Source organism: Saccopteryx leptura, chromosome 12 (assembly GCF_036850995.1).
Source record: "Saccopteryx leptura isolate mSacLep1 chromosome 12, mSacLep1_pri_phased_curated, whole genome shotgun sequence".
Taxonomy (NCBI): domain Eukaryota; kingdom Metazoa; phylum Chordata; class Mammalia; order Chiroptera; family Emballonuridae; genus Saccopteryx; species Saccopteryx leptura.
In genome coordinates this window covers 39481138-39494813 of record NC_089514.1, presented here as the reverse complement: position 1 = coordinate 39494813, position 13676 = coordinate 39481138, and the positions used below count along the sequence as shown (strand labels likewise).

At 44.2% G+C, this 13676-nt stretch overlaps 1 protein-coding gene across 4 annotated transcripts in view; it reads left to right on the top strand.

Annotated features, from left to right (window-relative positions):
• CDK6 (cyclin dependent kinase 6) overlaps positions 1-13676 on the top strand; it is a 249413-nt gene that overhangs the window by 122176 nt on the left and 113561 nt on the right. For all 4 annotated transcript variants that reach the window (XM_066354385.1, XM_066354387.1, XM_066354386.1 and 1 more), the window contains exon 4: positions 3967-4134. In XM_066354385.1, the coding sequence (XP_066210482.1) occupies positions 3967-4134 (168 nt within the window). The remainder of the gene's footprint in view (positions 1-3966; positions 4135-13676) is intronic.

Sequence of the window (13676 nt, the reverse complement as noted above, 5' to 3'; positions counted from 1 at the left end):
AAAAACTAAGTAGCCGCAATGAAGAATTGATGCTTCTCATCTCTCTCCCTTCCTGTCTGTCTGTCCCTCTCGCTGTCTCTATCTCTGTCACACACACACACAAAAAAAAAAGGAAGGAGGGAGGGAAGGGGAGGACAGGGCAGGGCTGGACCCCAAAGGAAGGAAGGAATGAGAGGGCCCTTGCTAGTGGCTCAATGAATTGAGTGTCGGCTCAGCATATGGACATCGGCTTTGATTCCTGGTCACAGCACAGAAGAGAAGCAACCATCTGCTTCTCTTCCCCTCTTTCTTCTGCTTCTCTCCCTCTTCCACTCCTACAGCCAGTGGCTTAGTTGATTCAAGCATCAACCCCTGGCGCTGAGGATACCTGGGTTGGCCTGAGTGCATTAGTCTAAGGAGCTAAAAATAGCTTGGTACTCTAGTTTTGGCCCCAAACGGGTTGCTCAGTGCACCTGCGGGAGTCTGTCTCATTATCTCTCCTTCTCTCACTTAAAAAAAGAGAAATAAATGAGAGGATTAGATTTCTAGAACACCTAAAATAAACAACTACAAGTCTTTAAAGATTTTTGGTTCTCACACTGAAGTCCAGAGTCTTTTTAGGGGAGTTGCCAAGGATAAAAACCCCACCTAAAGTCAACTGGAAGCCACACTTCATTCCATGGTGGTGTGCTGTTGAAACAAGCTTTAACATCATGTGTTTCTCGTGTGTTTCAGAAAGATACAGAATGAGGCCCCAAGTTACTGTTTATCATAAGTATGACTCGGTATTCAAACCGTTTACACCAGGACTGTGCATTGTAACATGAAAAGGTTTTAAAACCTGTGTTTAACTTAAAGAGCTTTAATTAGCAGTATCTGTAGTTTCATTGCATTGCGTCACTAAAATTACTGTGAAATATTTGAGTCTTGTATAAGACAGATTAATTTAGATTAAAATCTTGAGGAGCTAATTTAAAAGTATGTCTCATGATACTATCAACTGAGATAGAAGAGATATTACAGTAAACGTTAAGTAGAGAATCCTTTGAAATGTCTTTGATCAGAGCAATTTTTGTGATTCTGAAGGAAAGGTATTTTTTTTTTTTGTACCTTGTGTAGTGTTACAACTTATTCATATTATTCTCAAGAATTGGGACCATATCTTAATTGTGTTTTTCATACCCTGTGTTTTTTTGTACATTGTGTAGTGTTACAGATGACTCATTCATACGTTGGGGAGTGGATTCACACTGCTTACCCCATGTGTAGATATGTCATTTTCTTTTTTCTTTTAATTGATTTTTGGAAAGAGAGATAAAAAACATTGATTTGTTTTTCCATTTAATTCTGCATTCATTGATTGACTCTTGTATGTGCCCTGCCCAGGGATTGAACCCACAGCCTTGGTGTATCAGGACAAGGCTCTAACCAAGTAGCTACCCAGCCAGGACTTAAGTCATTTTCATCTACTCTTGCCTTTAAACAAAGAGCTAGACTTGAGTATTCGTTCCAAAGTAACACTACTAAAACCAAATAATAGTTATGGCATATTTCAGGAAGGAAAACCATGCAACCATTAAAAACCATATTGTATAAAAAAAGTTTTTGGAGTTTTGTTGTAGTGGCAAAATGTTTATGATGAATTATTAAATGTTTTTAAAAGAACCGTGAAATAATATATACAGAATAACCATTTTATTTATATATACCTACATATAGAGCAGTACATGTAATTTTGGAAACACAGACAAGAAAGACGTAAAAATTATTTAACAGTAAAGGCTTCTCTGTTTTCTGAGGGGTAGAATTTTGAATGATTTTTGTCCTTCCTGTGAATTTTTTTAAATTTATAATTATCTGCATTAAGCATGTAACAATTTTATAATTAAGAAAAATGTAGTATGTGCTCTATAAATGAATGCACAAATAAAAGCAATGTACATTTTTTTACTCTGTGGTTCAGGCTTTTTATAAAGTAAGATGAGCCTTACTATTAATTAGTTCAAATTTTTAAATTTTTATTCTGCTAATTTGCTGCTTATTGTTTTAACACTGAAATATGAACCAAGCAGATTTCGTCTTTGTCCTGTTTTAAGTGTTGGGTACTTAATGTACAAGAAGCTAAAAATGATGAAACAGCATGACATTACTTTAGGTTAGTCATGCTATTTAAAATTTAATGCTTACAAGTGTGTGCATATGTTTCCAATAAAACTTACTTGCCACAGTGGAAGAATACTTTTCCTTAACATTTTGTGCTCCATTTTTATACCCATGTTGATTCATTGCTGTTGGACCTATAGTCATTCTTAAGTCTTGAAGAACTCGCTGTCCACCAGCAGTACAACCTTCTGAAGTTTTCACCTGTGGAAATTTAGAAGGTGACCTCTGCCAGTTCAGAAGATAGTAGCCCCTCCTTATCCACAGGAGAGGGTGTAGTTCCAAGACCCCCCAGTGGATGCTTGGAACCACAATAGCACCAACCCTACGTATTTTCCTTTTTTTCTTATACTTACATACTTATGATAAAGTTTAATGTATAAATTAGGCACAGTAGAGATCAACAGTAATACAGTAGAACAATTATAACAGTATACTGTAGTAAAAGTTACGTGAATGTGCGCTCACTCTCTGCCTCAAAACGTCTGATAGGCAGTGTAATGACACAGGGCTACTAAGTGACTAACAACCAGGTAGTGTATGCAGCGTGACTACAGTGGACAAACGGCTGATTCGCGTTCCCAGTGTGTTGGAGCAGGAAGCACAAGATTTTGTCACACTCTCAGAAGAGCATTTAAAACTTATGAATTCTTCATTTCTGGAATTTTTCATTTAATATTTTTGAGCTGGGATTGACCATAGGTAACTGAAACCCTGGAGAATGAAACCGCGCTAAGGGGTACTGTTGTGTCCACTTAGGTGGATCTCAGAAAGGATTCCAGGTCACCTCTGTCACTGCATACCCAACCCCCCCTTCGCACTTTGTTCATGGACCTTGTGGTGCTGGTCACATTTTCTTGTTGTTTGCAACTCTGTCTCCCCTAGAAAATGAGACCCTTTAATGTTTATCATTTGTTAAATGATTACCGTGTGCCAGAAACTGCATGACCCCTTTGCATACATTACTTTATTTAAATCTCATAAGATTATGAAAAGGAAGCCCTATTTTCTCCATTATATAAATGGAAAAGCTAAGGCTTTGTTTTTAAACAAGCTGGGAAATGAAGACAAAGCTCCCGTCTCTGAAGGAAAACTGTACTTTAAACCAATGACCAAATACGCTGAAGCTCAGCGAGGTTCGGTGGCTTTCCTGGTTTACGTACTCATTTTAATCACTGATCTAGAAAGAAGTGCATGAGGATTTGAATCCAGTTTTTCTGGATTCTAGTTTAACCGGGACTGTCTCTTGCTACTAGTGTTACTTTGGGCTAATTACAAACCCTGCTGTGTATTACTTTCTTGACCTGAGATTGGGGTGATGATATTTTTTACCTGAATGTTGTGGTACGGATTAAGTGAGTTACTAAACGGAAGGTACTTAGACCAGAGCTTGACACAGTGTCTGCTTAATATTTGGTACTATAAACAACTAATTACCATTAATATTATTATCATTAATTGCACTTTAATTGTTGAGATCAAATACTGAACCACAGAGAAGTATATAGAGTAAAATATATCCCCTTCTCACACCCTTTCCTTTCCCCAGCCTTAACCACTGGCACCAGTTTGGTGTAGATTCTTCCAGAATATTTCCTATGCAATCTGAAACTATTTTTAAATTGTTCTTTCATTAATAAAACACAGGTCTAGAGTAAAGTTTTTTGTAGTGGATCTTGAGAATGAGAGAGTATTTGCTGATAAATATTCAGCAAATATTTATGAAATGCTTTTCGTGCGCCAAGCACTCTCCTGAAGTGCTAAGGATTTGGCATGTTGAATTTCTGTTTTGACTGTTTATTGATTTTCTTTTTTGGTTTTATTTAGGACATGATGTTTCAGCTTCTCCGGGGTCTGGACTTCCTTCACTCTCACCGAGTAGTGCATCGTGATTTAAAACCACAGAACATTCTGGTGACCAGCAACGGGCAAATAAAACTGGCTGACTTCGGCCTCGCTCGCATCTACAGTTTTCAGATGGCCCTTACCTCAGTGGTGAGTGAGAAAGTGCTGTTCTTGCCTTAAAGTTATTTTCCCTCTTTTAAATGATGAACTGCCTCCATTCCATGCCCCTCGTATTATTACTGCCAGTGGTCAACTGGTGGACACAATATCTGCTCCTTTTCATTTAGCAGTGGATAGGCAGAAAGCATTCTGCTTACAGCTGCAGACACATCCTGGCTGGGCTGCTTGCGGACAGCACCCACTGCAGAAATAGACTGTTGCATCTTAGCCACCAGAAAGGAATCAGTTACACATTTCTAAATGCTTTTTGCCATAACACTGTTTTCAGAGCTGCCTTTATAAAGTCTGGGGAAACACAGCTCATGGTCAGGAAGAAGAGATTGCCAGGAACCTTGATCTGGCTGTAGCATCCTGACTGGAGGAACAGCCAGGGTTGTCTGCACAGGTTGTGAACTGTAAAGAAAAGTATAAATTTACAGTGAACTTGGATGACCAGTAAACAAGTGGTACCACCCTGGCCAAAGAGAAGGGGCTCTGTTTGGCAAAGAATGACAATTATGATATCCTATTCTAGGTCTCATTTAGACCCAACACCATAATAGTTCTTGACTTTGCTTAGCTTCTATTTCTCCTGCTAGGTCATTGTTTCTGAGATAATTTTTTTGTGAGATTTTGCACCCAAAAGATAAAAAGAGGAGCCTGAAAGTAGGCACTGATAACCTTTCTCTTTGAAAGACCTGTTTTACATGCAGTGAATCCATGCATAGATTAAAATAAATAGATAAATAAACCAAAGGGTGTCCCTTGCTGTGCTACTGATCTGGGACATAAGGCTGGTGTGGAGAATCCCTTTGATTCTATGATGACTTCAGAAATGGCCCTCACGGCATTAGAATAAGCCTTAAATATGCCATTTACACATGTATTCCATCTTTTTCATATCTTATTTCAATTTATTTCTTCTTTAAATTTTTTTTAAATACAGTTGAAATACAGTATTAGTTTAGTTTCAGTTGTACAACATAGTGATTAGATATTTATATAACTTATGAAGTGATCACCCCGATAAGTCTAGTGCCCCCCGACACCATATATATGGGAGGGAGATTGAGGGAATGGGTGGAAAAAAAGAAAGGGATTATTAATAAGTACAAATTGCTAATTATGAGAACAGTTAAAAACAGTCCATCTTTAGCCTCGAGGTGGTTCTCAGTCAGGTGTGGAGTGCTGTTGGAAATGTATGGCCTTGTCTCTGGTCATCACAGTGACCTAGGGGGGGACGGAAGCGGCTGTCGGGGGCCTAGTACGCTGCACAGCAAAAACTGTTTCCCCACATTCCAGTAATGCCTCAACTGAGAGGCAGAAGACTGGGAGGAGAATTGGAAATTCTCTGAGCGAGATAACTTGCCAGAGAGAAACATTCGATTCACAGAGGTGTTCTGCTTCCCCACCCCTGGAATACAAACGACCGCCTGGCCATGTGAGATGGCACACTGTCCCAACGTTACACTCCTCAGCTCGGGCGTCAGGACTTTTACAGGGGATTCCTTGGAATGGGGCCCCATTGTTGCAAGATCAGTTGTACGTACTTGTTTTCTCCTGGTCCGGCACGCACCGTTCTTTGAGAAGACAAGGCACAAGAGGGTGTTTAAAGGCTATGCCTCAGCTTCAGGCTGGGTCAGTCAGCCCTTGTATTCTTACATAATCACGCCAGAAAGGGCTGCGTCTGTGTGTTTCCCCGGTAGGAAGGGTGAGGTAGGCTGCAGGCTTCCCTAGGAAGCTGTTGCGCATGTTGTTTCGGGCCCTGGGGAGACGCTTGAATAGGCTTTCTGGTCCGGATGGTCATGAGAAGAGCAGATGGAAGGAGCTGGCCTCGTTGGGTACATTAATTGAGGGAAGGACGAGCCATCCCTGAGACTGACACTTTGTTTTGATCCCCCCAAACGGGTACTAAAGAACCATAAATAAAAACAGGAAACGCAGTTGGTTTTGATTTTTTTTTCTTATTAAATTTGAAGTATGATGTGTCCAGCTTGTGCATAACATCAGTTAACATTCCATTCTTGCTGAAAGTTGATAGGTTCAGACAGAACATGCAGGCAAATTTTTTCGTAGAGGAAAGGGGGAAGACGATCATAAATACCCGAGTTTTCAGTATGTAGTCTGTAATGCTGACTTTCTATTACTTGTGGTGACATAAAGTAAAAACATTAGCCACTGGAAAAGCCACTGGAACAAATGCAGATTTGACTTGAAAGTGATGGTTGGAATTTAACAGTAATAATAAAGAGTATGATTCCTATAGAATACTGCAGTTACATTTTTTCCATTGTTACATATATTTTTTATTCAAAGGAAGAAGTCCATTTAGTATATAGTACATTGGTTCACATACATGTGGTGACATAGAAAGACTTGGGATCGCAATTTTCCAAACTATACTGGTATTTATTTTTCCACTTCCTGAAAATACACATTTTTTCATGTGTCGGTTACATCATACAGGAACTAGGAATCAGTTTAATCTGTGGAATGTTAAAGGATTTGCAAGTTAACTGATTCACAACTGATGTCCTACAGCCGTGAGTAATACTAATGTATCACTTATCTTCCAAAGCCTGACTCAGGCTCCCTCCTGGTGCCCCCTGCAGAACGTAATCCCTCCTTTCTCCCTCGGTGATTTCCGAGCAATGGCTTTCTAATGTCTTTCATTTTACTGCTTTCTGTCTTGTTAGTAATTGTTGGGGGGTTTTATCTATCAGGCTGTAAGCTCCTTGAAGGAGTTGGTATTTTAGACAGATGTTAATTTAGGACAGTCACTGTGAGTCTGGATGGCAGTTGTCGCTGTAGATTTATAACATAAGCCCCCATGACTTAACTGGTCTCCATCTGATAAGGGAGGATAAGTGCCTTCTAGATGCCTAACTGTCCTGGGCTGCCTCCAGCGGACACTCAGGTGTGGTGAGGAGGTGTTGGGTGCTTGCTGCTCGATACAGTCAGGCGTCCACATGTACCAGTACAGAGTCAGGGTTGTTTATGCCTATTTCTTTTAAAAGGTAGAATTAACCTAGCGTGCGGAGGACCCGGGTTCGATTCCCGGCCAGGGCACATAGGAGAAGCGCCCATTTGCTTCTCCACCCCTCTGCTGCACTTTCCTCTCTGTCTCTTCCCCTCCTGCAGCCAAGGCTCCATTGGAGCAAAGATGGCCCGGGCGCTGGGGATGGCTCTGTGGCCTCTGCCTCAGGCGCTAGAGTGGCTCTGGTCGCAACATGGCGACGCCCAGGATGGGCAGAGCATCGCCCCCTGGTGGGCAGAGCGTCGCCCCATGGTGGGCGTGCCGGGTGGATCCCGGTCGGGCGCATGTGGGAGTCTGTCCGACTGTCTCTCCCCGTTTCCAGCTTCAGAAAAATGGGAAAAAAAAAAAAAGGTAGAATTAAGATGTGGACAGCTACAATGTATACATATCTTAGACTTGACAAGAGGGCCCCCTGGCTTGGGTCTCATGATTTAGATGCTGGCTACACTTGCCCTGCTCCAGCCATGCCTCCCTTCCTGGGGCATGACACCTAGGATGCCAGGAAGGTGCGCCACCTGGAGCCTGAGACCCCCCATCCGACCCCCCCACACCGGGCACTGGAATTCCCTGACTGAATGGGAACTGCATAAGCAATACTCAGGTTGTTCCTCCTAATAGGTGATTGTTCCACCCATGTGTTCCCCGCAGTGGTTGGTGGGGGTCAGGGCAGAGTATGGACACGTGGACTGGAGTGCCTGTGAGCATCTGAGCCCCCTTGTGATCCAACGAATTAGGAATGTGAAGAGAAGTGGGGACCGTTATACTTAGCGTGGGTTCTTTGTATCAGAAGAGTTTCTCTGAAATCATGAAAATCAACTTTTGTGACCTAAGCTGAAATACTACCTGTGTGGAAAACCAAAGAGAACAGGTTAGAGGGAGGTCCTTTCCATTGCACGTAAGTGATACGTAAAAATCATAACTCAATTCCCGGCCAGGGCACACAGGAGAAGCGCCCATCTGCTTCTCCACCCCTCCCCCTCTCCTTCCTGTAAAGCCAGAAGCCAGGGCTATCAGGGCTGCCATCATAGCCGCCCAGCCCATGCAGGTTCGCATTGGATTCAGACAGTCGGTAAAGAAACAGCAGAGCCAAAAACTGATGGGCCATAGTCTTTAATTCTAGTTTGCACCCGGCGGGCAAGTAAAAATACACACTGGGCTCCAAAACCCAGTCACATTCAGTGCTCACAAAGCCACTGACTTATCCGAGTTTCCTAGAATCAAAGGTGTCTAGCTCACCAGACTTATTCACCTCTGTTCCCCATCTCCTTCCTTATCCCAGATACAAACTCTACACAAACTGGCATCTCACTCAGCACTCCACCATCTTGGCTGCTTCTCCTGGCCTCCTCCACGTGACCTTTCTCTGCTCTCCTCTGCTCTCTCTTCTAATGATAATCTCAGGAACCAAGAGCACAAGCTCCCGCTCCATCCCATTTTATAGTGTAGATTCAAACCCTTAATCCAATATACAAAACAGGGAAGTCTCTAATACAAAGTCACTTCTCTGAGGCATGATTGGATTGTACCACCCCACATCAAACAGGGTGGGAAAGGCTTAATCCCAAAACCAAGCCCCAGGTTACAACGATCCCCAACACACATTAATATCACCTGGACGACGGCCTCACGTGGGCAGCACCATCTTTAACAAAGTGAGCATAATACATTTTATCTGCCCAACAATCCACCCCTATGCTCACTTTACTACCCACAATTTACATCACCAGCATCCCTGTGCAAGGATATTAGGCACATTACACAGATTACAACAGCAAAAATCATACAGTTTCAACAATTACAAAGGTACATTTCACCAGTCTCTCAGCATTTAGCGCAAAATGTCCTTGGCCTATGGGAAAAGCTTCCCGGGGCAGGGGAGTGCTTCCAGCAAAGCCACCCCCCACCCCCATTAGGGTATTTCACATTGTCCAAAATCCATAATCCGTAAGTCCAACAAAGGAGCCAATGCCCCCTCTGGTCGTAGTCCAGGAAATCAGTCCAAGCACGTGGGTCCTTAGCCACCCCCCTCATCCCTGCCATCCTGGCAGGTCTTACACTGTCTCAAAGAGGAACACGTGGCAATGGCAGTCAGCATTTCCATCTCTGCTCCAGAGAGCGTGATGGCATCTACCCCTACCTCCCAAAATCTCAGACCTACCAGGGCTGTAGTAGGTGCTCCTTCCAGCTGGGCTTCCATCTTCTGGAGACTGCAGATCACAACTCCAGCTCGATTCTCCTCATCCTCCAAAGAGGAACTGAAAACACCAGCCCCCGCTGCCAGGCTCAAGCCCCGGGCTGCCGCCGCCTTCTGCTCTGCAGACCTTGCAGCTCCGGCCCCGGCCCCAGCTTCAGCCTCAGCCCCGGCCTCCTGCCGCTGCTGGCTCTCCGCAACATCCAGGGCAATCTGCAACTCATGAACCTCTGAATCCTCCTCCAGCGTCTGCTCCATTTCCAGGCGAATCTCGAACACCTGGTTGGCCTCCTCCTCCAGCTTTTCCTCCAGCTCCAGGGTCAGCATCGGTTTCTCCTGCATTTGCTCCAGCTCCTTCAGCTGCTCGGTTTGCAGGTCCTGGGCAGCCTCTTCCACGGAGCTCTCGGTTTCCTCACGCATGGCTGTAAAAGTCAGCCAGCCTATGGCCCCCAAAAGGACAGCCATGGGGAACCCTAACACTAGCCAGTCCTCTACTCCACTGCTCAAAGGTTCCTTGCCGATCTGTATCGAATCCTGCCGACTACGCCAAATGTAAAGCCAGAAGCCAGGGCTATCAGGGCTGCCATCATAGCCGCCCAGCCCATGCAGGTTCGCATTGGATTCGGACAGTCGGTAAAGAAACAGCAGAGCCAAAAACTGATGGGCCATAGTCTTTAATTCTAGTTTGCACCCAGCGGGCAAGTAAAAATACACACTGGGCTCCAAAACCCAGTCACATTCAGTGCTCACAAAGCCACTGACTTATCCGAGTTTCCTAGAATCAAAGGTGTCTAGCTCACCAGACTTATTCACCTCTGTTCCCCATCTCCTTCCTTATCCCAAATACAAACTCTACACAAACTGGCATCTCACTCAGCACTCCACCATCTTGGCTGCTTCTCCTGGCCTCCTCCACGTGACCTTTCTCTGCTCTCCTCTGCTCTCTCTTCTAATGATAATCTCAGGAACCAAGAGCACAAGCTCCCGCTCCATCCCATTTTATAGTGTAGATTCAAACCCTTAATCCAATATACAAAACAGGGAAGTCTCTAATACAAAGTCACTTCTCTGAGGCATGATTGGATTGTACCACCCCACATCAAACAGGGTGGGAAAGGCTTAATCCCAAAACCAAGCCCCAGGTTACAACGATCCCCAACACACATTAATATCACCTGGACAACGGCCTCACGTGGGCAGCACCATCTTTAACAAAGTGAGCATAATACATTTTATCTGCCCAACACTTCCTCTCTGTCTCTCTCTTCCCCTCCCACAGCCGAGGCTCCATTGGAGCAAAGTTGGCCCGGGCGCTGAGGATGGCTCTGTGGCCTCTGCCTCAGGCACTAGAATGGCTCTGGTTGCAACAGAGCAACGCCCCGGATGGGCAGAGCGTCACCCCCTGGTGGGCGTGCCGGGTGGATCCCGGTCAGGCGCATGCGGGAGTCTGTCTGACTGCCTCCCCGTTTCCGACTTCAGAAAAATACAAAAAAACAAAAACAAACATAACTCGTGTGATCATGTAACATTAGTGGAAGAAATGTGTCAAGAATATATGCTTATTCAATAGAATGACTATGAGACTCACTAAAATTATATTCAGTCATTCTAATCTCAACGTGTCTAAGTACTTCCCTTGTCAAATGTGGTGGATGGTGCAACTTATTTTTGTCTGTCAGACAAATAGGAAATGAAGACCAGCCACTCAGCCAGAAGTCTTGGTTATTCATACATGACAGGGAGAGAATCAGAACAGAGCCTGGGACATCACCAGCCAGCCCATGCTGACGCTGATAATGATGAAGCGCTCTGAACAGCACTTTAGAGAGAAAGTCTTCTTCTCTGTTTATGATACGAAACCTTTGTTACCTTTTTTCTAAACTCAACCACAGCTTTCAAGGTAATACTGTGGCCATTGGATTAAGTGGTTTAGACGCTCCGTATTAACCATCTCATTGTGCAAGTGAGGACACTGGGACTGCGACAGGCAGTCTGTGACCAGGTTAAGTCTGAATCCACCAGATTGTAAATGGCTTGGTGAACCCACCACCTTCACTCTTTTTCTCTTCTCTCCACCATAGGTAGGCTCCAGTAACTCATAGCATAGCAAACTGTGTTGTTTGGAAATCTCTGGTTCTACAAAGGGTGTCCAGAAGTTCCACAAATGTTCAACAGGCCATTTAAAAATCTCTCTATTATAAGTCTTGGTGAAACTATAAATTAAAAAAAAAAACTCATGCCACATTTTGACTCAGTGAAAAACACTGAGGCATGAGTTTGTGCCTCCTGGTTAACTCGTTGTTTATGTAGACCTCAGAATGAAACTTTTGCTGAATGTCTTATAAATGTATCATTGCTTAGGAAAAAATCAAACCTTCATTTCATTCACTTGTGTGTGAGCTCTCTTAAAATGCCATGTCTCATCGAGACAGCACTCAACAGGGTGCTTCAGTCATGTATACGAGACCAATTTGCGGGCCATCAGAGCAATGCCAGTGTTGAGATTTCTATATGCAGGTGAGATTGCCAGCACAGGAATTTAGAGCCACTCACACCCAGGACAGTCACTGGAAAGCCTCAGGTGGACAGGCATCCACACCTTTAAATGAGATCCGTTCCTTTTGACGCCTGGATAATTTAACGTCCTGGGCTGGAGTCCAGGATTGGTCTGCCTTCAACTAACTTCTCTACAGTGAACAGTATTACACTGACTTTCCAGTGTTTTTGGAGAGCTTTTATTAGACAAAAGGTAGAATTAGCATTTCCCCTCCAAGCGCATGTGCCTAACACACGTAGTTTGGAGAAAAAGTCCACTTTCTACAAAAATGGAGGAGTGAGAATGTTCTCCTGTTTTTTTAGTGACTTAATAAAATTCTCAGTGAATTACATTCCCCTCTCCAAAGGTCCTTTTGGGGGGGGGGGCATATCATATTCCCTATTAAAAGACATATATATTCCAAAAAGACTCTAGAAATCACCAAAAGACTACAAATAGATAGTAAACATGGGAAGACTTGTTAGCTCTACACAGCACAGAAATTCACTGGGAGATTTCTCTCATATGGAACCACTAAGATTCCTGAAGTCGCCCTATTTAAGGTTGTTCGTTTATTCCGTGCTGTGAATATGCAGAAACTGAATTGCTTACATTCCCTTTCTGTGACTCCAGCAATAGGTGGTTTCCTACTCTGACCCCAGGGATGGGAGCATTTAGTAAACACTGAAAGGCACTTTCAGGTTAAGAAACTTTTTGATAAGCCTAAGGGAGGAAATTAATGAAATGGCGTGGCATTCAGTAAACAAATCATTTTTGATCATTTTCCAGGTGTCAGGGAACCTGAGCAATGGTGGGGAGCAGACATGGGTAAGGTCTTTGCTCCCATAGAACCTACAATAAAAATGGGGGGACAGATGTCTGTCAAATAGCCACACAAAGAGATGTATAGTTAGAGATAACTGTAAAGGGACACAGTGTTATAGAGCCATGGGACTCAAGAACCCTTGTTGGCCTGGGGGCGACGGAGTCCTGCCTGCTCACCCTCGCCAGGATGTGGGATGCACAGAGAGGTTGCCAGCGTCCTCCTCCCGGGCCCCGCCTGGACACCAGCCCCGTGCATGTGTGTGCCGCACAATCGCGCTCAGTTTCTGTGTCTGTTTGGAATCACTCATTGTATGGCACCCAGTTGGCACCACCAAGTTGACAGAGTGAAACGGGAACAGAGATCGGAGAACAATGTCATCTTTTACAGGAGAAAATAAATTGTTTATGCTTGTTTCCTCTCCGTGCGTGCTGTATTTACTAGGGAGACCTGGCAGGGTCTGCGCCTGGGCTTGGGCAGCTGAGTCGCTCCCACAGAAGCCTGCAGACGCTGCCAGGGCATCCTGGAGAAACCAGACCAAGAGCATTACACGAGTGTAATGGAAAAAACCCAAAGCCCTGTCGCCTCGGCACCTCAGGGACAGGGCTGGACACACCTCTGCAGCCGGAAAGGCTCCTGGAACTCCCTCTCTGCTCAGCATCTCCTCGCCATGACACAACCGGGTCTGTTTTATGAAAACTTCCAGTTGCCAGTACATACTTCACAGTTAACAATGGGGTGTTTGTGCCGGTTTCGTTTTCACTTTCGCCAGTGAGGGAAGTGGAACACAATGGGGCAGGGCACGGAGCTGGGAACAGGACACGTTTTCTTCAGGATTCCCAAGGCTGGGTATGTGGAAAATGCCAGAGCCAAAACAAACACGAAGACCCATCCAGATCTTCCGTTACGCATTCTCAGTGGTAATAAAACACATTCTGAGTTACCA